Source organism: Vicugna pacos, chromosome 3 (genome assembly GCF_048564905.1).
Source record: "Vicugna pacos chromosome 3, VicPac4, whole genome shotgun sequence".
In the NCBI taxonomy this organism is placed as follows: domain Eukaryota; kingdom Metazoa; phylum Chordata; class Mammalia; order Artiodactyla; family Camelidae; genus Vicugna; species Vicugna pacos.
In genome coordinates, this window is record NC_132989.1 from 53,676,310 (window position 1) to 53,700,897 (window position 24,588).

Below are 24,588 nucleotides of genomic sequence, written 5' to 3' on the forward strand. Positions count from 1 at the left end.
CTTAACTGTGTTCTGGACAGTCAAGTTGGCCAGATAACTGATCTTGGGACAAATGCAATATTAATCTACACAGGATACAGCATTACGCTGAGTTAGGTGTCAAAGGGAGAGCTGTCTTGCAAAGCATTTCGTGAGAAAGAGACTGCAGAAGTGTTGCCAGGAAAGGCGTCTTGTTATACATAGTAGATTAGTTAAGCAAGAGCTGCAGGTGAATGGGGACCAGATAAACCAGACTGTAGCACTGAGCCGTCCAAGTGTAGGAGACAGAGGAGTTGAAGGCCCAGGACTTGAAATCTGAATGTCCTACATACCTGTGTGTATCCATCTGCAACATTGCTTGTCGGCTGTTAGAGCAAGAGTTTAGGGATTAATCAATGCCTCTCTTTGTCATTTTGATACTCCATGGGAGGAGTGAAAAGAACACTCCTTTCTTCTCTGATATCTGGGCAAGTTGCATCCAGTTTTTACTTAGTGATTTTATTGTCTACCCTAAACATTTTTAGGTACCTAGAAATATTTAGGAATGGCACAACAAAATGCATAGACAATATAACACAATATAACCCTAAGGAGTTCATTTTTAGCAGCATGAACAAGGGTAACTTGAGGTCAGTTTAGTTTTTAAGTGGATCAGTGCACTTCAGTAAACTTGAAAGGTGGAGAAAGAATGTCAAGAGAACAAGGGATGCATAGTTTGTAAAGAAGAAGCAAATCCTTGAGATTTTTTTTTCCTTGCCCCACATACTACTGATACACTGAGAAAAGAATGCATTAAGAGTATTTTAAATCTTATAAAATTTAGTTCACACTCCCTATCTATTTGGGCATAGTCTTCTTCCCATTTTAATAAGATAATCAATTTGCTAGAAGCTGAGTTTGTTGATACAGTTGTCAACCTGATTAATGAAATGGAGCATTTGGAACACTGAGTCATTTATTCCTCCAAAAAACAAACCATTTATCTTTGCTCCTGAAATTTCTTCCCACAGTTGGTCCCTGGTCCCTATGAAGTTCTTCCCAAAGATCTAAACGGATCTCTTTCCCGTAAAAAATTGGCTTCTTGGTGGGTGATCACTGCACTGTCAGTTGGCTTGTTTAGTTTACTTTAAGGTCAGGTTAAAATGACATTGTCCCAGGTATCAATAAATTGCTTAAACTGAGGTCAAAATTAGTCCAAGGAAGTAACCTTCTTCACTGAGCCACCTGAGCCCACTCCCAGGATTCACTGACCTGCATACCCAACACATATTCACAAGAGATTCAAGGTGCCCCTCAGGGAGCCAGCCTCCTGCTCCTTTCTCTGTAACCTCATCACACTGGGGATGGGAGCCAGGATAGGAATGAATCTTTGCTCAGGAAGAATGTGATGTGCAGGAAACACTTCTCTCCATTATACCAAAAAGTGAGGCAGGAGGAAGATCTTGTCAGGAAAAACTGCAACCTTCTAACACCCTCTTCTCTCTTCCTGCCATGCCAGAACCTGAATATTTACCATCTGGGATTTTCTAAGTCCCCACTTCAGTAAACTGTCTAAAACATGCAGAGACATAGGAAGTTTTAAGTGTTGGGAGAATATTTTGGAGCTTTCCAGACCTACCTAATGACTCTATTCAAACACGAAGAGTTGATAATCATAAAAAAATTAATTTACGTTATTGTGAAAATTGCTCATATTTCTGTTATACACAGCAATGCAGAAAAATGTTGAGACTTCTACAATGATCTTATCTCTGTGGATAGGTAAACAAGAGATGCTTGAAACTGTTTCTAAATTAATGCGGGTTAAAAGGCAGCCTACTCAAAATTAATGCCATATTTTGTACAACTTATTCTGGTAGCACATTTGGGGAAAAAAGCTGAAAAACAAAAGCGCTCAGTACTAAGGGACCCATCAGCCACAGCTGAGGCTAATCACGAAGAAGAGCCGCTGTTCTTCTGCCCTCTGGCATAGTTGTAAATTCCAGGAAGACACGGTTTCTGGATTATAAGCTTTTTTTACAGCCCAAAACACTTAGGGTATCATCTAGATGATTCAGTAGATTAAGTTGTTTGAATTGATGAAGAGCTGAAAAGGCTATGATACTCTAAGATAAGCACTAGATTTATTATCACTGAAGCCTGTGTTTGGATTTGTTATCCTGCCCTGGATATTAAAAACTCGTTTGTGTGCTATGTGGGGTGTGGGTGTGTGTGGTGTGCATGCCAGAACTGAACTAGTACCTATCTTCCCTTTGGAGAAGAGTTCTTTCCCCAAATGTGGCACTTCCTTCTATCCCTTCGGAACGTGTAGCTAGGATAACCTTGATTTTCCAGGTAGATGGCGGTTTACTGCATTTAAAAATTTTAATGCTAGGTTAAAATGATTTGAAATGAAACACTGTTCAAAACGACTTTTCTATCTGGGCATATGGTGTTTGCCAAAGACATCTAATGATAACTCTAACCCCGCATCACCTTCAACAGTGTGATCCTGAGACTGCCTCATCAAGAGTTTATTTCTCTATGTTCCCAAATTTGGATAAGCACTGTGACTGCTTTGACTTATGAAACACAGTGGAAGGGACGCTAGGCCAGTTCCTGGTGTAGCCCTTAATTGCACTTGATTTATCTTAACTGCTTTTGCACTAGGCTCATTCTCCATATGCTCCCTCTTAGAGATGCCATGCTACGTATGAAAAGCCCAGGTCAAAGTCACAGGGAAAGCCACGTGCAGGCATTTTAGTGCCCAGCCCCAGCTGACCTCCCAGTGAACAGTCACCACTGACTGCCAGCCGTTTGAGTGCGCCATCTTGAATGCACAGCCCAGTGGAGCTTTTGGGTCACTGCGTCCCCGATGACCTCCAATCACCGCTGCATGAGAGAGTCCAAGAAAGAACCATCCAGCAGGACCTAGCCAATCTGTACAACCATGACAGAAAGTACTTTAATGAAAATGTGGATTGCTATTATAGAAATAAATTATACTTTCTATATGAAAAATGTATTAGGCCACTTAAAAACATTTCATTTTAAAGTTAAGCACTGAGGATTGAACCTAATATTCCTTTTTGCTAGACTATAATTTCCTAAGTAAGGAAATATGACTATTCAGACTTGAATCTCTAGCATTCAACAGTGTTTTGTACTTAGTAGGTACCCAAAGAATGTTTGTTAAATGAATAATCCTTCCCTTTCATACTATACTTAGTCCAATTTTCCTACTCATTAAGATTCTTCAATTCCAGTGAGTTATTTTATAAGTTGAATTCATAATCCTATCCCATGGTCACCAAAGAATGTGGTTCTGATGACTTGACAAGTTATGGCACATTTTTGTCAAGTTGTTAGTAATGTTGACACATAAAAGTTTTTATCAATGTTATGCATATACATATGTTTATATAGGTATTTATACATAAAACAGAATAAACATTCTTTTTGACCCCACTAATTCAAACAAGGATGATAAAGTTCACTTTTGTAATAATTTAAGTGACAAGATTATATATAGCTGTACTATTTACCTTCTATGGCAATATTCTCAAATATTCTAGAGGCCTTGTTAGCAAACAATTAAAATGGTATTCGTAGTATTTATTCATAAAAGAAGCTTTGTTTAATAGGCTGTTTAACCAGACTTGGCTAGTATTATCCTTCAAGGAGGTACCGTAATTTAATGTAAACCATACAGAAACGGTAAAACACTATTGGGCTTGAGAATGGTTTCATGTGGCAAGAGTGGGCTTTCTTGTCCTAGTCAGCCTGGATGCTAATGTAAGCTCCCCACTCACGGCTCGGTGATCACAGTCTAACCACTCACCCTCCCTGCTCAGTTTCCTCAAATCTCATAGAGTTTGCAAGGTGCCTGCATTGTGCCTGGGATGTAATACATGATCAACAGCTATTAGATCTCTGTTGGATGCAGGATTAATCCTGTTCTAGAATCAACTCCTTCCCTTTCACACAGCCTCCACCTCAATATTTGTAACTGAGGAATGTTGGAAAAAGTAGTTACCATAAGCTTAAAGTCTTCCTGATGGTAAGAATCACATCTGTCAGCTTACCCTCAACTCCTCCAGTCTTCGCATGTTCTAATTTCAGTCCTAGCTCTACTCTTGAGGCATCGCTAAGTGGAATCTCAGCTTGTCTTCTCTCTCCTTCCTTTCTTCCTTCCTCCCTCCCTCTCTCCCTCCCTTCCCTCTTTCCCTCCTTCCCTCCTTCCTTCCACAAACACTCTATTAATACACAGCGAACACGATTGTCTTCTCTGGGAACAAAACAGTCCACAGGAGAAACAATCGCTGCCCTTGTGAAGTTCACCTCCTGGCAGGGGAGACAGACAATGAACACAAAGACATGAAATGCAGTGTAATGTAAGACAGTAAGGAAACAAATCATGCAAGGTTTGGGGGTAGAGAAGGAGGGAGGGGGTCACATTTTAGATGGGGTGGTCATCTCAGAGCCTCAGTAACGTGGGCCACGCCACCAGTGCCTAGAGCTCTTACAGTGCCAGAGCTTGCCGGAGGCCCGTGGTGCCGCGCAGCAGATGCCTGCTGCCATCTGGGGTTATGGTTGCTTATCTGGCCTAAGCTGGGCGGGAGAGACCACTCCCTGGGGAATATAAAGTCCCCAAGAACAGATGGAACGATAACGCTGTGCTTCCACCAAGGGGACCTGTGAAGTAGAGGAAACAGCCTGCAGAGTGAGCGAAAAGAGAGTGTGTGTGGAGTCAGGGGCAGAGGTGAGACCCTAACCACTTTCCGGACTCTGTTTCCAGCCTTGTGCGCCTGGCGCCGCTCCTGCCCTAGAGTCTGCGTGATACTCTGTGACCTTACAATCAGCGCCTCCTTTCCCCCTTGTGCTTAAAGTCACGCCAATTAGATTTTGTTGATTGTAGCAAGCTCTTGATCCCTTCTTACTCCCTGAATGTCTTAGGGGCATATAACACATTTTAATAGCAAATATATAAAAGAGGGATGTGAAGGTTAATTTTACAAGTCAACTTGATTGGGCCAAGGGAGGCCGATAGCTGGTAAAACGCATTTTGAGGTGTGTCTGTGAGAGTGTATCTGGAAGAGATTAGCCTTTGACTTGGGAGACTGAGCAACGTGACCTACCCTCACCCACGTGGGCAGGCATCAGCCAACAGGGGCCCAGCTGGGACAAAGAAGGGGAAGTAGGGCAGGCTCTCTCTCTCTCTTCTTGAGCTGGGACGTCTGTCTTCTTCTGCCCTGGGATATTGGAGCTCTTGGTTCTCAGGCCTCCGGACTCTGGGACTCAAATCAGTGGTCTCCCAGTTCTCAGGCCTTTGGACCTTCCTGGTTCTCCAGTTTGCTGATGGTAGGTGGTGGGACTTCTTGGCCTCCATAACCACACAAGCCAACTCCTGTGACGAATCTCTTCAGATGTATGTATTCTCTTGGTTCTGTGTCTTTGGAGAAGCCAGACTGTCCAAGGGTATGTGATTCCTCCATGTCACTGCTTGTCTTCATAAATACCTCAAGCACAGCCCGCGTTTTTGTCTCTAGTCTGTGCTTTTATGAGCTGTATACAACTTTTCCCAACCCTCCCTCCTTCACCCCTTACTTCTTTGTCACTTTTTCCATTTTCTCTTTTCCGTTTCTATTATTTTTGTAGTCTCTTTCAACACCTTTTCTTTTCATTACCCTTTTCCCATGTCGCCTTTTTATTGAGGGTCTGTATGCACTTTCTCATAATTCCTCCCCTCTTTTTAACATTTGAAAAATCTCCTAACTTAAGAGAGCAGAAGGACTTGCTCAAAGTCTGCCAGTCACCATTGTGGCCTCTCCTTTTTCTCATTTTCTCCACAAGCAATTCTAAGAAGATAGGAATGTTGTAACTGGCCCAGTCTGAACCCCTAGAAGAGATCTATGGATAAGAGTTAAGTTTATTTTGTGAGCACTGGAGAGCATTTCCAAACCTTCTACATGCAATCCAATCTATAAAAACATTTCAGAACATCCTTCCCCAAACTGGGATACTTTCTCCATTGGGACTCCTATTCACTGAGGTGTGTCATATAGGACCAGAAATCTCTAGCAATAGTTTCACTAGTAGCAGCTTTTCTTCAGAGTTCCTCCTGTCCCCAGCTGCCCTCAATCTCTGAACTTCTGTCCAGGGTAAACAGCTGCTCACAAGTCAGGACTACTCTCTTAGGAGTGTCCTTGAAGAGCCTAGGCTGAGATTTCCGGAGCGCTGCGGTGAGGGTGCAGGAAGGAGGCATCTGGTATGCAAAGCGTTTGCTTTTGGTCTTACCCATTCTTCCAGGAGCTGTGGTGCGAAGTTCATCTCCCTCATAGATATGTCTAAACTCTGCCATCTGCAGAACATTGACTCAGCCCTAAATTCTGGAATGTCCAGAGGGGCATAAATGCAAATTTAGTTGTAGAGATAGCTCAAGGGTTTACCAGTTCCTAAAAGTGAACACACGATTCTCCATCTCAGGTACATTTTTGAGTGATAGATGCTGAGCACGGATCTGTATGAGGTGCTGTGCTAAGAACTCTAGATGTGGTAACGTGTTTAACTCTCACAATGAATGTTTGAGGTTCGACGGTCTACAGGGATCTCCATTTCAAAATGGTGATATGCTTGGCACGTCCAAGGCCACACACCTAGTAAAGTGTGTGGATATCAACTCAGAACTGTGTGACTCTACCATCCATAATCTTGACTGCGATGCTATGCTGCCTCCTCTAAGGAAGATACATAAAATACATATTCACACACAAATGATCCCTTAATAATGGTCCTGTGGCCCCAAATGTCATTCTGGTTTGTGATCTCTTCCTGTCCAGTGGCCCCCTTTCCACTCAGATCCCCAGCTAACCTTTCACCTCCTTCACAACCTCTAAATGTCAAACAAGTTTTCATTTTGACAAGACACTGAGAACGTTATATTTTGTGCTGTCCCAGGTTATTTCATGACTCTTTCCTTTTCCTTCCCAAGAAGGAAGACAAACATTCATGTGATGATTCTGGCCCAGAATCCTTCCCTGGTAACTGACAGTGAGCTGATCAGTAGCTCCTCAGAGTCCTCACTGCACCGATGGCCAACAGTGAGTTCATGGCATTGCTATTTGGTGGGTCCAAAGAAGGTCTTGAGAGAAAATGAATTTATCATCTCTCAACCTCCCCTCCAGGGACTCCTACCTTACTGCTTCCCACTGGAAGCCTTCGGAAGCCCTTTGTACTGTCAAATAGCATCATTTCTCTTGGCAGTGCTAAATTATTGAGACAATCCTGTTTTTTAAAAATGTCACTTTTGTGCAGGTACTTGGTTAAATCATGTGTGCTTTGGTCTTGTATATTCAGTCTGGTAGCAGAAAGTTAATTTTTTTCTTCTTTTGGAGTTGGAGTTTTCATCATTGAAACAAAAAATGGGTCCTAAAACTGTCACCCATGAAGAAATCTCAGAAAACACCGCCCTGTTGCTTTCTTCTTGCCGGAGTTTGGTGGACCTAACTTTAATATATTTTAGTTGATAGGACTGGTTTGTTCAACTGGTTTGAACATCATTCTAACAAGGCATACAGTCTACCTCTGTAGAATCTGTTAGTGTATCCTCCTGGGCCCTGAACGCCGTCTCCTTGTAAATCCACTCACCGCTCACATCCTCACTCCAAGCACGTGCCTCGTGGACATCACATTTAGGGCACAAAAGACTGTGTGTTCTGAAGTTGATAGCGTTAAGCATCTTGCTTACTGGAGGTACTCGGGGAGAGAAGGGCAGTAAATTCAAAGGAAGATACCATCTAAATGATAATGCGCATATGGCTTGTCCATTCGGAAGACACACAGAAAATGGACGGAAGCAGACACAATACAGTGACCTGGGGTAGCGAAATGACAAAGAACTGTGACCTGCTTCCCATTTCTTGAATGTCCTGATCACACTCTCTGGGCAGGAGGGAGATGTTCCCTTGTTCACATACAGACAGACATTTATGTGAGCAGGGAAAACGCAGCTCGGACAGGCTGGCAGCAAGCTGAAACCATTATTCCAGCTGATTCCAGGCCATAGGATGCCTGGATGCTCAATGCTGTCAGTCCCTACCATTAAAAAAAAAAAACAACAAAAAAACCAAACCATGATCTTAAGAATTGTTAGCCACCATTTGCTGTTTAAGACAGTAAAACCTCTTCTTTAGGTTTTTGGACAGTTGCTCAAGTTTCAATCCCTGAAACCTGGAGGTCTGGATATGAAGAGAGTCATACTGAAGAATTTTTTACTTTTAAGGATAGTCTTCATTGTGATGCAGTCTGTTTCTTACTGCTCATTCAGTACAGACACATGCATTAGGTACTCAGTGGCTGTAACACTGTCACCCTAATTTGTGTGGTTCAGCTGACATAATTTTCCTTTTTCATTTGCTCTGAACTGCTACACATAACAATAAGTTTGAGGATTAACTTTCTATTTCAGAAATGATGACGTAGGTTTCCCCAATCAGAATTTGCTCCACTGAGTTTGTTACCAAGTAGCAGTCATGGTGATTTCCTGTGCCTTCGGTTTAATTCTTTTTCAAGCTTTTCTACCCTTTGACATGTTTCTTGAACAAAGACCAACTTGTGATCTTGTGATGTCTCTTTTTAGAACACCCAAGAAGTGGGGATTTCCAAAAGTTTCTAAAGCCAGAAAATCCTGCCCCCAAGATCCGTCCCACCAGAGGTAAGTTGTTGCCAAACCAAATGCAGGTCCCATGTCTGCAGGGGACCAAAATTAATACTTAAGACAGAACTATGGGATCATACTTGTGAACCAATCTCACAGATACTGACTTACCTGCAATTTCTTAGAATTTAAAGAGGAAAAACTACAATAGTGGTACAGTTTGGAAAATAATTGAGTCTGTTCAAGCAGTGGACTTACTGTCAGTAATCATGAAGGATTTGCATGAAGACACCCTCAGTCCCTTTCTTCTGCTATTTCTCAGCTCTTCCAGCAGGTGTCACTATAATCACAGAACAAACATTCCACAGCATGGTATGTAACTTTATTTTTCTAGCATAATAATTTAAAGTATTTACACACTGCACACTCACTGTTTTACACAGATACTTATTCATATACCTATGAACCACATCTAAAGGTTTCTTTGCAAAGACTCGACACACTGCGGGGGTTTCCAAGCATAACAAAGAGAAGGAAAGGACAAAAAAATGTTCTGAGTCTTTTAAAGACAGCCATGTGGAGCATCTGTGAAAACCAGTGTTTTCCCACAAGTTTTAAGCTCCCCCAGAAGACCTTTGAACAACTACAGCCTACCTACGTGTTGGTATGACCCGAAACTCTTCTGGTTAAGGAGGATTTCGAAAACCAATGTCCAAGTAGCATTTTCTTTAGACATTCTAGAAAAGAAACAAGAGACGATAAACCAGGCCCTTCTCAAGAGAAATACCAGTATTTCTGATACAGTTATCTGCGGGCATGACTGCATCATACAGGGACACTGATTATACAGGGGGAATAGCTAAACTCACTGGTACTAACCCTAGTGATGAAGAGGACGCTTGTAAGCATCCTTTCCAGGAAAATGATATGGCAAAACCACCCAATTTCCTTTTCTCAGCTGTGAATAGAGGTGGTTGTTTTGCTTTCCCTGACAAGGACAAAGGTATATTAATCATATACACTCTAAACCCAGATACTGTAGAAACATCTACTATTATTTTTACTTCACTTTTAGACTATTTGCACAAAAATAGTGGTTAGAAGTACCCTAAATACTTTTCCTTCTTCATTCTACTCAATTACATAACAAAATCACCAGCTAACTATAGCTTCTGAACCTGGCACGTGGTTCTGTAGGTGAACAAAAGCAGTCACAGTTCAGAGCTGATGGAAGGTAGGCCCCCCAGTCCAGCCTCTATAAAAGGGTAACAGGTTTAGGTTTCAACTCTCTGGCACTGCATTCTTAGTAAGAAGCAGGACACCTTCACAATTTTCCCAAACAGGTCAAGACTACTCTCTCATGTACCAGAAGGTTGAGAGGTTTGCTGCCTCTGGATGCATCCACAGCTCCATCCTGTGACTGAATGATAGGTCAGCTCACAGAGAAACAGAACTTCACAGAATGACACCCTCCTTTCCTGCCAGTCTGGGCCTCTGGCAGTGCCATATCAACAGGACAAGGGAAGGGAAGACACTATCTGGCCAACTAAAACCAAGCACAGTCTTGACCCAAACTGCTAAGTATTGAAAGTTCATTAATTTTTGCTTGCATTTATGTAAATGATTAAGGGAAAGGACACATTCTATCACTTCTTCTTGGAACCAAACATTTACATTTTAGATCTAACAATGTAAACCTACCCATCCTGCAGTTCACCATCTCACTGTGCTTGCCTTTTGCTGGTGGTGCTTTCCTTTTGCAAGAGATGCCAACAATGCAATGAAAGAGGCAAAGAGATAAGTTTACTTTACAGTGATTTCACCAAGTTATGTGAGCAACTGACTACATAATATTCACCTACAGACGTTAAGAGGGAGAATAACTGATTACACAAAGACACAACCTGGGGTGCAACGCTGCCCAACGAGAATGTCTGGACTAACCTGCACCCAGAGTTAGCTGCGTACGGAGTCAGGCCAAGGAAGCTCTTCTGTCTTGAATGCCCTAGTCCATTTCATCATGCACACAGATTCATCAAAAACTGTAAGACCATGGTGCAAAGGGCAAAGAAGAGTGGAAAACTTGGTGATAGGATCTCGGCCTTGATATTAAAGAAAGAACCTAACAAATCCCAGTCCCTGGGCTCCTAAGGTGAGACTGGGTAGGGCTTATTGGAGTGGACCCTGGGAACAGTGTGTTTCTGGGCCCAAGAACCATGGAAGTGAAGGCTAAGAACGTGGGCTTGAACAAATTACAGAGGTAAGAAAAAGGCCTGATTACTAAACTTATGTTTTTGCAGTTAGTTTGTTCAAGGCAGAATAGAGTTAAAAGAGAGGAAAAGCTACAGTTTAAACAGGGGTATGGGATGACAAAGTCCGGGAGCTACTGGGGTCTAGCAATGCCTGGTATTTATCTATGAAATTGCCATTGCCAGCCCCTTTTGACCTATAAAAACAGCAGTTTCATATGGTTCAACCTACCATACTCTTAAGTGCTGAGCTATAACAATCATTCCTAGTTACTAAGAACTGTATTAATATTCTCCCCACCTTCTGAGAAAGTGACAGCTGTTAAAGAGGGAGAGGGCTTCCTAGAGATCAGTGTTTAACAGCACCAAAATCACCCGAAGAGGGGTTAACTGTCCTTCCAAATCAAGTGGGGGCAGAAGAAGGGGGTGAAGACCTAGCTCAAAGGAACGAGGCGGCTGCACTTGGAGGCGGCAGGTGAGAGCCGCACGTGTGGCGATGAGCAGCAGCAGGAAAGGACAGGAGGGCGCAGCCAAGAAGAGCCACAGACAACGTCGCCGATCATCTTCAGAGGGAACGCTGCATATGATGTCTGTGCATAGGTACTGTATACATACTAACCAGGTACACACATAAATATTTAATATATAAAAAATAAAGTGCTTTCTAACAGGTCCCAGGAAGGGACATTATAAAACATTTCACAAAACTGCAAAACAAAATCGATACAATCAAAGAACACTACATCCAACATACGTGAGAACAGTCAAACACAATATGTACAATCAGGTGGGTGTCCCAGGACAAACATCCTGCCATATACATGGTATATACATATATACTCTTTTACTCAATATATTATGACAATATATATTTTAAAATTTTGTTACAGACAAAAAAAAATTAAAATAAAAAAGAAAAAAACAGAAGACAACCCCTACAAAGACACAATAAGGATCAAGCAGGTGAGTCCTAGACTGACAGACACACAGCTGCTGCCGCGGGGGGCGCCCCGGCTGCTGCTGGGGAAAATGTGCCAGCGCTCCTTCCTGGGGTGCAACGCCTCCACGTCCTCCAAGGCACTGTGGGCTGCGGCGGTGAAGTTGGCGTCGCCGGTGGTGAGCAGGTCAAAGACACAGGACTGGAAGTAGATGTCCTTCACCGGCATCTTCTCGTGGCACTGCGCGTTGGCGCTCTCCAGTGTGTAGCCCGGCCAGGCCGGGGCCGGGGAGGAGCGGGGCGGGCTGTGTCCCAGGATGGCGGACACCTGGCCCTGCCCGTCGTCGATGCGCTCGCTCAGGGGGCAGCCGTTCACGCACAGCTGCAGGTCCTGGCTCTCCTCGTAGGACATGGCCAGGTCTTCGGGCATGCGGATGGCCAGGGTCAAGTAGCGACCCAGCTGCCGCACGAACACCGTGGTCCCTATGTAGCGGGCGTGCATCTCCACGTAGCGGCCACTCTCCCTCTCCACGATGCGCAGGCTCTTGGCGTCGCCGTCCCCACCACTGGTGCTGCCGTCCACAAAGGCGGCCGGCAGGTCATCTGTCACAGCTTGGTACACCTTCTGATCGGTGCACTCAGGGTGGGCTTTGAAGATAATCGTGATCTGTGGGAAGCAATGTGTACAAAGTTTAACACGAGGGCAGGACCATAGGATGGTCCACGCCTCCAGAGCAAGAGTTGAATGGCTCCATTCTGGAGTCGAACGGCTGGAGAGACAATCTCCAAACTCAGCCCATTTGCTCCTGCCTCACAGGTGAATGGCGTCACTGTTAGGGAAAATTATAAGTCCTGTGTATTTACAATGAAAATTTTAACAGAGATCCTGGGAATGTGCAACAGGAAAAATTTTTTCTTTACTTTCCTAAGAACAGTGCTGCTGTTGGGATAAAAGCAATTTTTTTTACTTGCATTTATTTAGTGATTGATTGAGGTACTGGGGACTGAACCCATGGCCTCCTGCATGCTAAGCATGGGCTCTACCACTGAGCTATATCTCTTCCCCTGGGATACAGGCAATCTTTATTGATAATTTGTATCTTATCTCCTCCTAAAAACAGATGAGGCATGGTATAGTTCTGAGGGGGGAAAAAAAGATTCCTGAGTTATGCAGAAGCCCTTAAAGGCTTAATTAACAATATACCTTCCAGAACTTTGATTTCTAAAAAGATTCTGTTGGACTGTAAAACCATATCCCATGTCTCATCACTACAAACTTGCTCATCAACACTGAGGAAGAAGAGGAGAGCTGGGGAGGGGGCTGTCCCAGCAACAGCTAGCAATCACGTGCCTCAGGAAAGACTTCTCTAAGCCCCTTAATCAAATGTTGCGCATGACTAACTAATCCCCGTGACAGGGAAACCACTTGGCAAATGCAGCTCCCAGCACTGGCAGAGAGTAAGTACCCTAAACCTAGTTACAGCAAATGTTTTCCCCAAACAGTACCAGGTCCTTTCAACTTCCCCGAAATCTGTTCCCCTGTCATCTCTTAACTCTCCAAATGAAGCAGACAATTCATGGAGAACAAACTACTGATGAGGTAAAAACTTCTCTTTGGTGAATCCATTTTCTTTCTTTAATTAGAACACTTACTTAAAGATGCACTTGGAGCACCTTTACCTCCAACATCCTCAGCATCTCTGGTACAGGTGAAGGAAGGAAGACCACCAGGAAGAGACAGGGCTTTCTGGGGCTCACAAGGTGGGAAAATGGTCCCAAAGGAAAGAAAAAAGACTACATTTGGACATTTGAGTTATTATCAGTAACTGAGAGAATAGCTTATTCTTCTTCTTGAGGGAAAAAAGAAGAATCAGGTGACTTCAGTCAAGGAGTCAGGTAGACAGACACAGGCCAAACACGCTACAAGTGACTACAAGCACGAGAGGGACCCTCCCACCTCCTGCAAGGGACCTAATCAAAACAATGGATCCTTGTTAAAAAGACCAGAAAATGTGCTGGCCCTGCTCCCCACCCTTTCTCTACAAGTCCTCACCACCGCCCTCAAGTTTATGTCTCAAGCTTTCTCCCCAACTTGGCCAGCATTTGCTCACACGATTTAATTCCACATGCTCCCACTGGTGCTACTTGACTAGAATTTTCCAGCCATTTCATCTCACTTCAGCCAGTTATAAAGCCAGATCTGAACCAGCTGTGCTGCAGCAACTGGTTAAATTCATATCCGTTGTTTGCAGCTGCAACTAAAAGCCAGACAATGTGCTGTGAAAATGCGTGGTTTTCTCCCTTCCTAATTAACCTGAGCCACAGTTTAATTTCACGACCAGCCTTCTCACATTTCAACACCTTCTTAACAACCTGAAGGAGGTGTACCAGAGATGATTTCAGGAAATTTGTTGTGCATCCAACCATAGGACCTTCCACAGCGAATGGAATTTTGAGCTAGATATCTAACGGGACTATAAAACAGATTTATTTGGTGGCTCTAAAGACAGTTTGACAAGTGTTTTTTTTGCTTTGTTTTGTTTCTTCTAAGGCAAGCTGGGATCCGTCAGAGGTGAAAAGATTAATTCAAGTAAATTCTGCACCTGAAAGAGTTGAAAGTCAATACAGATGGCTAAAATAAGGGTCAGTAATAGACTCTTCATAGAATTGCTACCCACATTTTCAACTAGAACATTCACACTCAAGGAATAAATGAACTCTTCTACAACAGCTAAGTAATCTGTTCTAGTCTAACAAAGCTCAAATTTAAACCACCTTGGCATTTTTTGTTCACCTTAGGAAAATGAAAGAGGAATTAGTTTTGTTGGGACAACACAGTAGAGAGATCCAATTCCAAACAAGTTTCCAAAAAGACAAGCAAGGGTCAAGAGTGCACCACTCCACGTCTCATCTAGTCTCTGTTGTTTTCATTAGAAACACCAATTCCAATTCAGGAGTCACTGCAAACACCTCTCACATTATTGTCCTCTGCTATGCCTGTGACACGAACAGGAACTCCCACCCCTCTAGAAGATCAAGTGAAACTTAAAGATTGACCTCTGCACTACTACCTACACTTACAGAACACTCCAGTTTACCTAACAGGTTTTTGTCTGTCTGTCCAGTTTCCTAGGCGTGTTTTCTCTATGACACAACGAATCTGGTATTTCTCTTGTTGTTCCTCTTCTAGGTGAAATACTTTCTCACAGAGCATACATGCCCTTGAATCAAAATGCTGAGGCTGACGGATTGATCTCAAAGCACGAGAGAGGTTTCCTGAGTGGTCCTCTGTAGTTGAAGTAGGTACTGAAGAGGTACCTAGAGATACAATCAATGTCAATGCAGAAAACACTGGGTAACAGTTTCACATGTCTTCCAAGTTTTGTAATGTAATTTCATTCCTCATACAATTACAACTTCAGGTCTGAAAAAGCAAGCACTCAGCCATGAAGGGTCAGAAATTCATTTTCAGATTCTGTCTCCTTCAGAAATACGTAACTTATTCACTCTTAATAATTCTTACTTTAAAAACATTCAAAATTTAATTGGAATATTTGGAAATTCCACACGTTTTACCTTTCCAACTGGCGGCCATAGGAGGGTAAAAACAGGACATTCAAAATTGGATTCTAAAGCTCTCAAACAGACCATTTAAAGACATCAGCTATGCTACTCACTCCCCCTTCTAGAACTGATGCAAATGCTGTAATAACTCAATTTGGCACATCTGTTCTATGCCACACCATTTATTATTGATGGATGGCATTTCTGTGCATTTAAAACATCAATGCCTTTTGTTAAACCTCCCCTACCCAGCCCCTCCCAAACCCCCACCTCAGACAACCCACTCCAGTCTCCTCATTCATTTTTAATGCCTCACTCCCTGAGATCTTTACCACCCACAGGGTCTCTTAGGAAGAAAAAGATAGCAGCTACAAATCAACATTTCTACATGTGAAAGGCAATGCGGAGTTAAGGTCTGCTGTGAAATACCAATATTTAGAGGCACCTGCCTCTCCTTTCTACCAGGAAAAAGAAAAACAAAAATCAACAAAAAAAAACGAGGTAGCCAACAAAAAGGAGAGCCAGGCGCTCACTGCCTTGCCAATGCACAGACAGAGCTTCCTCAGGCTCAGCCAGCCCTGCAAAGTGCTGCACAGAGGTTTTCAAACAGCAGAATTCCCCACAGGCTGTGCACTTAACTCTTTGTGCTTATTGTATTTTGGAGGAAACATTTATCGGTGTTTAATCAGGCCATTTTGCACTGCAAAACAAGTGCAGGACCTTCCCGGAATCCTCAAATACCACAACTGGACTTTTAGATCATGGGACTCCCACCTCCTGGATTAAGATGGGCCAGCAAACTGAACTGAAATAATCAGAGAAATCAGTTTGGAACACAGGAAAACACAATTTTGATATGTACCTGGTTAAAATTCTGCTTGTGTTAAAGGAATCTAAAATGAATTTTATTTCATATAATTAGCTGATACAGCTACTTCCTCAGATCCTCTGGGTGCAATTACAGGCCATGACAACAGGCGACTGTGGGAGACGTAGCTGACCTGTGCCTGTGGCCCCTCTGCTCTGACCCAGCTCAGGGGCAGCTCCTACAAGCCAACCGCGAGGCTAAGCAAAAAAGAAATCATTCCAACAAGACCACATGCTTCAAAGGAAAAACATGCGTGCTCTATCTCCAGCTCTGAAACACCTAATCTTTACTTCTGAGGGCCGATCTTTCTAAACGTGGAGAAGTCAGAGCCTAGGGAGCCCTGAAGCACGGAGAGGAAGTAGAGGCCTTTGAAGGCACCTCTTCCAGTGTTTGCCCTGGTTACCCACCCCTTGCCCGCGTCCCCGCCTGGCAGAGAAATCAGGCATGTGTATCTCAGACGGAGAACTCTGGACCTCTCTATCTTGAAACAAGAGCAGGAAACAAGAGCATATTCAGCTAGAAAAACTTCCTGTTTGAACAACTTCATATAAAAATGTAGGAGATGGTATGTACCATATTTAAGGGAAAAAAATGTTGGGTTGGTTAATAATTGGTGCTATTGACACTTTTCCTGAAAAACTAAGAAAAAAATCCACTAGAAAGGTGTGAACTTAATAAACTGGATGTCATTTTACCATCACTCTCAGCCTATATGTCAGCTATCTACCTACAGGAAGTCTGAACTTAAGACCTACAAAAGTGTATTTTTTCTTAAATAACTTCATTGGACTAGGACAAGAGACTAACAGGAAGACAGGAGTACATGTGTTTAAAAGAAGTGTGGTAGGGAAAAAATCACTCTAGAATCCTTTTAGGGCTTGAATTAGACTATAAGAACGTTTTCCCTTCTAAAGAGGTAACAAAATAGGTTTCTCTACCCTGACGAGTCTCTTTCTATAGAGCTCTTGGTCTAGGAGCACTTACAGGATTCCAGAGAAATGGAATGGATCAGACTTCTTTATTCCTCAGTGTTGCCCTAGGTAATGCATGCAGGAACAAGGGCTGCCTTGGCTGCTGGAGGGGTTCTTGGCAGCAGATGGAAAAAGAAGAAACCAAACCAGAGGGGAAGGACACCCACAGCTGAGGCTGCTAGGGTGGTCCAGGGGAGAAGGGGAGAAGCATTAAGCTCAGTGGTTGGAAAGAGCATGAGAGAGAGAGAGAAGAAAGCCCAGGGATGGCACATAAAAGGGACAGGCAAAAAAAAAAAAAAAAAGAAAGAAAGAAAGAAAGAAAGAAAAAAGTCAACTTCCAAAGAGCAATTTCTGCACACTTAAAACAAGGAAAGCTGGAGTATAAATAGGCTCAGAGGCAGGGAAATCGGCCAGTTTCCTTGTACAGACCAGAGCTACTGCTGCGCTGACTTCGGGGAGGAAAGGCCTCTGGTCTTCACAGTCTTAGCATTCGGAGAACTCCACAGGGGACTTACTTGTTTGTTGCATCCAGACTTCACATTATGAGAAGGCCAGCAAATGTAGAACTCACTATGCTTCTGACGTGAAGTCAGGCATGTGTGGACAGTATTACAGGCCTAGGCTGCCACTGTGCTTTAGACCAGAGGCTAAAAATATTCTGAAAGGTGAGAGCCAGTACTGCCCGAGGCAGTAACTCCAGGGGCAGGAATCTGCCCTAGCTGGTCTTGCTTTCAGGGATCTCCCTCCTCATGGGGGTGGCAGGGCCTTGGGCAAAGGCTCTGGGCCTTGGTTCAGCACAGCTGTTTCCCAAACCCATGGGGATTAGGAAATCACAGCCTCTTTGATCATTTTTTCAGTTTTGGGAGTTGATTCAAAAAGCAAAAGGGCCTGAAGGTCTTCATGATATACTCCTTTTTTGTCACTTCTAGGTTCAATTTCAGGTTCTCAGGGCTATCAAAAAAAAAAAAAAAAAAAAGGAAAGGAAAGGAAAGCCCACTCAGGAACTAGGTGGTCAAAGGCAGTGACCATACATTTCAAGAAGCCAGTTAACCAGAAAGCTACAGAACAGTCTCCCTCTGTCTTCACCTTCCCGAAGCAGGGAGAGAGGAAGGCGTGGACACCACACCAGCGCATGTGTGTGCAAGTGTGTGGACGGAGACCCACCTTTAAATGGCAAGATTAACCCTGACCCCCATTTCAGGAGCACATGCAGAGGAGATGGGAAGTCAGTGTTTAAATGCTGTCACATCAGTTCTATACACAGGAATACATCCTACTTTCCAACACTGAAAGAACCCCACTAGACGTAGACAAAGGTTCTGTGGGCTTCAAGTCTTAAAATAACCAACTCACTGGGTCATACGGAACTCCTCTCTCCACAGACCGTTCCACCTGAAGTTCTTTCTAGACTCAACAGCACTGTTTTCACTGGTTAAGTTCTGTATCTTAGGTGTGTGTTGCTGTTCTTGTCAGTTATCACTTACTGACAAGCTGAGCGGTTTAAGAAGTCCTGAAGTTACCCCACCCACAAGAACACAATTCACAGTGGAAAAGCGAGTTCTATGGCAGTCAAAACAAACAAAGACAAAATGGGAAAGGTAGCATTCTCATTGTTCAACACTGTAGGTAACTCTTACATGCCACATTCCGCACAGGCAGAAACCGGTTAGCATTAATTGAAGCCAACAAAAAAAGGGTACCAACCATCCAATGTTTCCTCCTTGCCCCTTCCTCTCAAAATGTTGACTCAAAAGAAAATTTAACAGGGTAGACAGAGATATTTGGAAAAGTGACAGAAAAACAAGTTCTAACTCTCAGCTGTGTATCAGACTTGGCCTCGTGCCTCTGGTTTAAACTATGGAGTGTGTTACCTGTTTTAAAGTTGCAGAGGGCCACAGCACCCACACGGAATCCTGCCTGGCTCAGGCGGGAGCTGGGTGAATTGCACTTACAAATGGGAGATTCTGAAGCTCCCCTTCCTCTTTCCAAACCACCTCTGGGACAGAGGCAGTGGCACAGTAAGGAAGATTCAAAATATAAAACTTGGAAGATACACTGACAAAAATTTTACACAGTTTTAGATGGTTTCCACTAACATCTATGTTTCTTCATTCCAGAGACTAGAAAGGTGGTAAAAGACCCATTACTCAGGGTATCTGAATGTGCATGGACAATTTAAAGGTGTTCCTTACTTGGGAAGTACAACATCAAGAATAACCAAGGTAGGCCCACTTCTGTCTATGGAGCTAGTAATTGCTCCTCCTTTTTCTGCTTCCTTTCCTCACGTATGCTTGAAAATCCTTTCACCTCCAGACAATCTGCCGAATCTATATGAAGCAAAGTTGACTAGTTCCTGGGCCTAAGATTTTATAATTCAGTACAAACAAGAGCTATGCAGGAAACAGAAAAGGACTAATAGGAATGCTACCACCTGGAATTACAGCTGACTTCTGCTCTTCTAAAAACTATTCTTTAAATAGTTTCAAAATTGCTTCTATAGTAAATAAGTGCAGGGAGGATAAGGATATCTAAGACACACTTTCGTGAGTTTTAAAGATGAGATGGGACCCTCAAAAATGAATTTAACTAAGAACTGGTGACTCTGATAGTCAAATTCCTTAGAAAGCTTTTTGATATTAAAGCAAAGATCAAAAATCTTTCAGAAGTTGCAGCCAGGGTTCTAGACTCTGCTAGATTATATAGGACTGAGAAAACCTAGGGGGAGGTGAGGAGCCACTTATGGGAGGTGGAAAGGGAGACTGTGCCACATCTTAGGGGTAGAAACACTGACCCATGACAGTGACCAGTGGGGTGGGTTATGCCCTAGGTCCAGCAGCCCATCTCTCTGGGTCACTCACCTGCTCCTTCCTAACACCCGAGACAACTTGTTGAGTAGCAGCACTTGAAACCAGTTCATGAATGTGGACCACCAATGTTCTGAAAAGAAACCTGGAAAATAGCTGTTTTGTCACATAAACCCAACAATTCTCCACCAACAGCTGCAAATTTTAGTTATGTGTTTTAGACTGAGGCAGAGATTACATTCGCCTCTGCATCTCCCATACACAATAGGCCCTAAATTCTTGGTATTTCAAATGCAGAACCAAACTACCATATATTTGATCAGAGAAATGAGTATAGTATACTGAGCAGGGGGATACAACTGCAAGCTTCTTTCCCATCTGTTCCGCTATATGCCTCAATTGGTCTTTTTTTAAAGCATTTCTGCAAAACAAGGAGGACCATGACAAAGAGAAAATCTTAAAGGGATGGCAAGAATTACCTGAATAACAGATATTCACAATAAAATAAAGAGCAATCTCAGATTTTAAGGATTAGTTACAATGTCTCTGCCAGACATTTGGTGCTCTCCAGAAGAAAAGGGCTCTATATTCTCAAAGAAAATGCCATATGTCCCCCCTGCAATGATGCTGCATGCAAGAACAGTGACCATGTAGTCAAAAGATAATCCAGCAGACGGGAGAATGAGGCATCTTAGTTCACGAAAATAAGAACAATCACCACTGTGCAGTGTATATTGTCTCCATCAACATACTAAAAAGGTAACCGGTTACAAAAACTTGGCTACAGAAAAATGTACTAGGCCTAGGGTCAAGAGAGGACAGATTTCCAAATCTTGATGCAGAGATATGCTTAAAAACCATAGTTGAGAGCCTTTGCAATGCAGGCACCTCTGGCTCTGATTTTGTAACCAACAGAGAATGACCCAGAAAACTGGTTTACATGCCCACATACTGCTGTCAAACAACAGTACATGATAAGACACATCAGAAATGAGGAGAGGGCCCAAATCATGCTCCAGGACCTTACAACTGAAGAGTGTTTTATCCCAAGGGAACACCTTGGGTTACACAGTTTGAAGAAGACAGCAAGCAAGAATGAGCCAAACCAACAAAGTTTTCCTGTATCTCGACTATCATCAACCAGTGGAAGTTTTCTGGACATTTCCCAAAAAGTAGCTAGAGTTTGAAAATTAGAAATAATTACGGACTTCTGAAACTACAGACACTTGATGGGCAGGGTCTCTTCCCATGCTACGGACAGGCCAAGTGCTTCTGCCCAGGGGATTATCAGGAGCTGGTAGCCCACAGCTGAGTGGCACCACAGTACACAAGGTACCTCAGAGAGTGGTCAGCTGGCCAACAGTCGCAGGGCTTGGTCAAGCACAAAGAATACACCTTTTTCCCCAAATCAAACTGCCTGAAGGTAAGCCATCTTTTCTCACTAAAGGAAGAAGCACAGAAAAATCTGTAGCAGAAATCTACATAAAAGGACTCGCTGTCATCTCATTCCTCCTTTTTACTTGTAATTTTGTTTTAATAAGGTTAGAGAATAGGCTAAGAAAGCTCAAGTGATGGGAAAGGACATTAAAACAAAAGAAAAAATAAAGCAAATGTATCCAAATTACTTGCAAAAAGTAATTTCTAAAAATATTGCTATTGTTTAGGTAATAAATGTATCCTTGAAATTTTTTTAGAAAAGGGATTTTTAAAATTTAAGTGTAGTCAGTTACAATGTTTCAATCTCCAGTGTACAGCATAATGTCCCAGCCGTGCATATATATACATATATTCGTTTTCATATTCTTTTTTATTATCGGTTACTACAAGATATTTAATACAGTTCCCTGTGCTATACAGAAGAATTTTTTTTAAATCTATTTTTATATATAGTGGTTAACATTTGCAAATCTCAAACTTCCAAATTTATCCCTTCCCACCCCCTTTCCCTGGTAACCATAAGATTGTTTATTATGTCTGTGAGTCTGTTTCTGTTCTGTAGCTGAGTTCATAGTGTCCTCTTTTTTCTTTTTTAGAAAAGGGATCCTTTTCAATGCCCCTGAGAAACTGATGATTTTAATAAATGGTACTAGGAATACATTTATAAAATAATTTATTCCAAAACCACCTTCTGTAATCACGGCACATAAAATCCCTTATTAAATCCACAGAGAGAGAGAGACACAGATACACAGAATGAAGGAAACAGGAGCTGAGACTGAGAGGCTGGCAGAGAATGTGGAACGGAAGGTACAGAAGTCCAGCATCTGCACACATGATCTGATGATCTGGTTTACTGATCTGTGTGAGGCCCAGGAGAGCTACTGCCATGTATCCCCCAGAGTCTAGATTATGTGGACTACCTCCTTCGCCCAAAACAAAAACTGCTTTTCTTCCCATGCAGCCAAGTCTGCCAGTTCTGAGCCTGTCCCTCTCATCTCTCTACAGGCCTGAAGCCGCCCCTCACAAAGGTGCGGAGGGTGGCCCAGAGCTGACGTGGATCTCAGCTGAGGGGTGTGAGTGTGCCAGGAACCCCTGCAGTACCCCTCAGGCAGCAGATGGGGTGTGGGGATGAAAAAGCAAAACACCCGAGTCTAGTCTTTAGTTCAGGGTGGAAATGAATGGATCCTTATACACAACAATTACAGTATCACAACTGACCAGCCTCTAACAGTATGGTAGCATTGGTCAGTCTTTAAATCTACTGACACTGAGCATATAGGTTATTAAAGATTCTTGACCACAACAAGGATGACACACTATCTGCAATGTGTTTTCCTGGCTTATCTATATACGTTAAGGTCTCAGTAAAGCTGTAACTCATAATAAAAAATTCTTCTGAAAGATTTTTTTTTTTAAAGCATTGCAGTAGACAGCAAGGAAAAAAATTAGATCTTTTTTGGAACTTAACTTCATATGTACTTTTTTTGGTCTCATATTGTTTTTATTTTTATTGCCATCATTTTTTAATTGCTTGGAATTTTTTTTTAAAGGTCTTACTTTGGCCCCAGGTAGGTAAAAGGAAACTGCACTGCAAAATTTTAGGCCTTTGTTTGGTTTAATCAGCACAAGCCATACCAACATGGAGACAGGCCTTCAACAGTAACCTTCCAGATGCTTCTGGGGGCTTTGGAGAGAGTTACGAAAAAGAAGACGGAAAAAAACAACTACTAGAGGTCATGAAGCCATAGAGTAATTTGTTGCTGAACAGCATGGTCACCAGATGTGGGGAAATACTTTCCAACAGTGCAATTAAAAACCAAGCATTCTCATCGTCTGCCTGAATTTATGTTAGAAGATAGCTTTCCCCCTTTCCTTTCTGGAACGGGTGAAACCTTTGATCCTTACCGAAGTGAGAGAGGAAAACAAATCTGTACCTTTTATTTGCTAAAAACTATGATAGGTTCAACCACCCCTGAAACAGAACGATCTAAACTACTTCACTGTCAGTTACTCCATCTATATATTAGTACTCAGAAGGTAACCAGTTGTCCCCAAATATTTTCAATACAATCAGGAAAAAAAAAATAGAAATCTGAAAGGTTGAATAACAAAGAAGTGCCATGTGATTCGATAGAAGGCATGGAGAATAAAACTTTGGGCTTGTGAAAAGAAACACAATACAGTTGACCTTTGAACAACAGTGGGGATTAGGGGCAAAGACCCCTGTGCAGTTCAAAATTCACATGTAACTTTACGGTTGGCTGTCCACATCAAGGATTCTGCGTCCAACGATTCAACCAACCATGGATTGTGTAGTACTATCATACTTACTGTTGAAAAAAATCTACATAAGTGGACCAGTGCAGTTCAAACCCATGTTGTTCAAGGGTCAACTGTATTTTTCCAAGCACACAGCATTTTTTAACATCAAAAGTATTATTCGAAGGTTACCCTGCAAGCCCTCAATTATATGCATAATCGACGATGATTTTGTCCATTTCCAATACAACTGCTTTCTTGAATTTTCAGTGTTATGTCTTTACAATGACTATTCCCAGGTCTTATGCCCTACGATTCCTCAATAAAGATGGATTTTTGGCCATAGCTTGTCTTGTAACTTCGTAATTGTATAGTTTCATATTATAACTTACAGCATATACATATTTCAATATACAGATAGGAAAAATTATTTGCATACTTATAAAAACCAGAGGAGGAAAAGTTTGAGATACAATATTTGGAAAGGCAAGATCGGGCTTTTTGGGAGCTGAAATGTAAACAGTTTTGAGTTCCCCTAAGAGGTCTAGAGCGATGTAATAGTCTTCTTGGTTCAGAGCAATGATTTCTAATCTTAGGTTTGTGACATACCTGGGGTGTCTCCAAGGTGTATCTGGGAGTGTTATAAAATTTCCTGCCACAAAATGCCAAGCAAAATCATTTAAATTCATTTAAAAACTATGCCATGTATGTTTGGAGGCAAGGGAAGGTGTTCTGTAATCAAAAGAACAAGTATTACAGAAGCTTTTTCCCTGTCAATTATACTTCAGTCCAAACCAACTGATGAATAGATAAAATAAACAAAGGAAATTAAACAAGATGAGATAATCGGTATGTATGATTTTGTGGTTGGGGGAGACAGGG

General features: G+C 42.5%; 1 protein-coding gene across 8 annotated transcripts in view; it reads right to left on the reverse strand.

The window, feature by feature from the left end:
* Positions 1-11,486: 11,486 nt before the first annotated feature.
* The window catches only part of RGMB (repulsive guidance molecule BMP co-receptor b), a 686,402-nt gene continuing 673,300 nt past the window's right edge, over positions 11,487-24,588 (reverse strand). For all 8 annotated transcript variants that reach the window (XM_072958353.1, XM_072958360.1, XM_072958355.1 and 5 more), the window contains one exon: positions 11,487-12,467. In XM_072958353.1, coding sequence (XP_072814454.1) covers positions 11,799-12,467 — 669 coding nt within the window. In that variant the 3' untranslated portion in view covers positions 11,487-11,798. The remainder of the gene's footprint in view (positions 12,468-24,588) is intronic.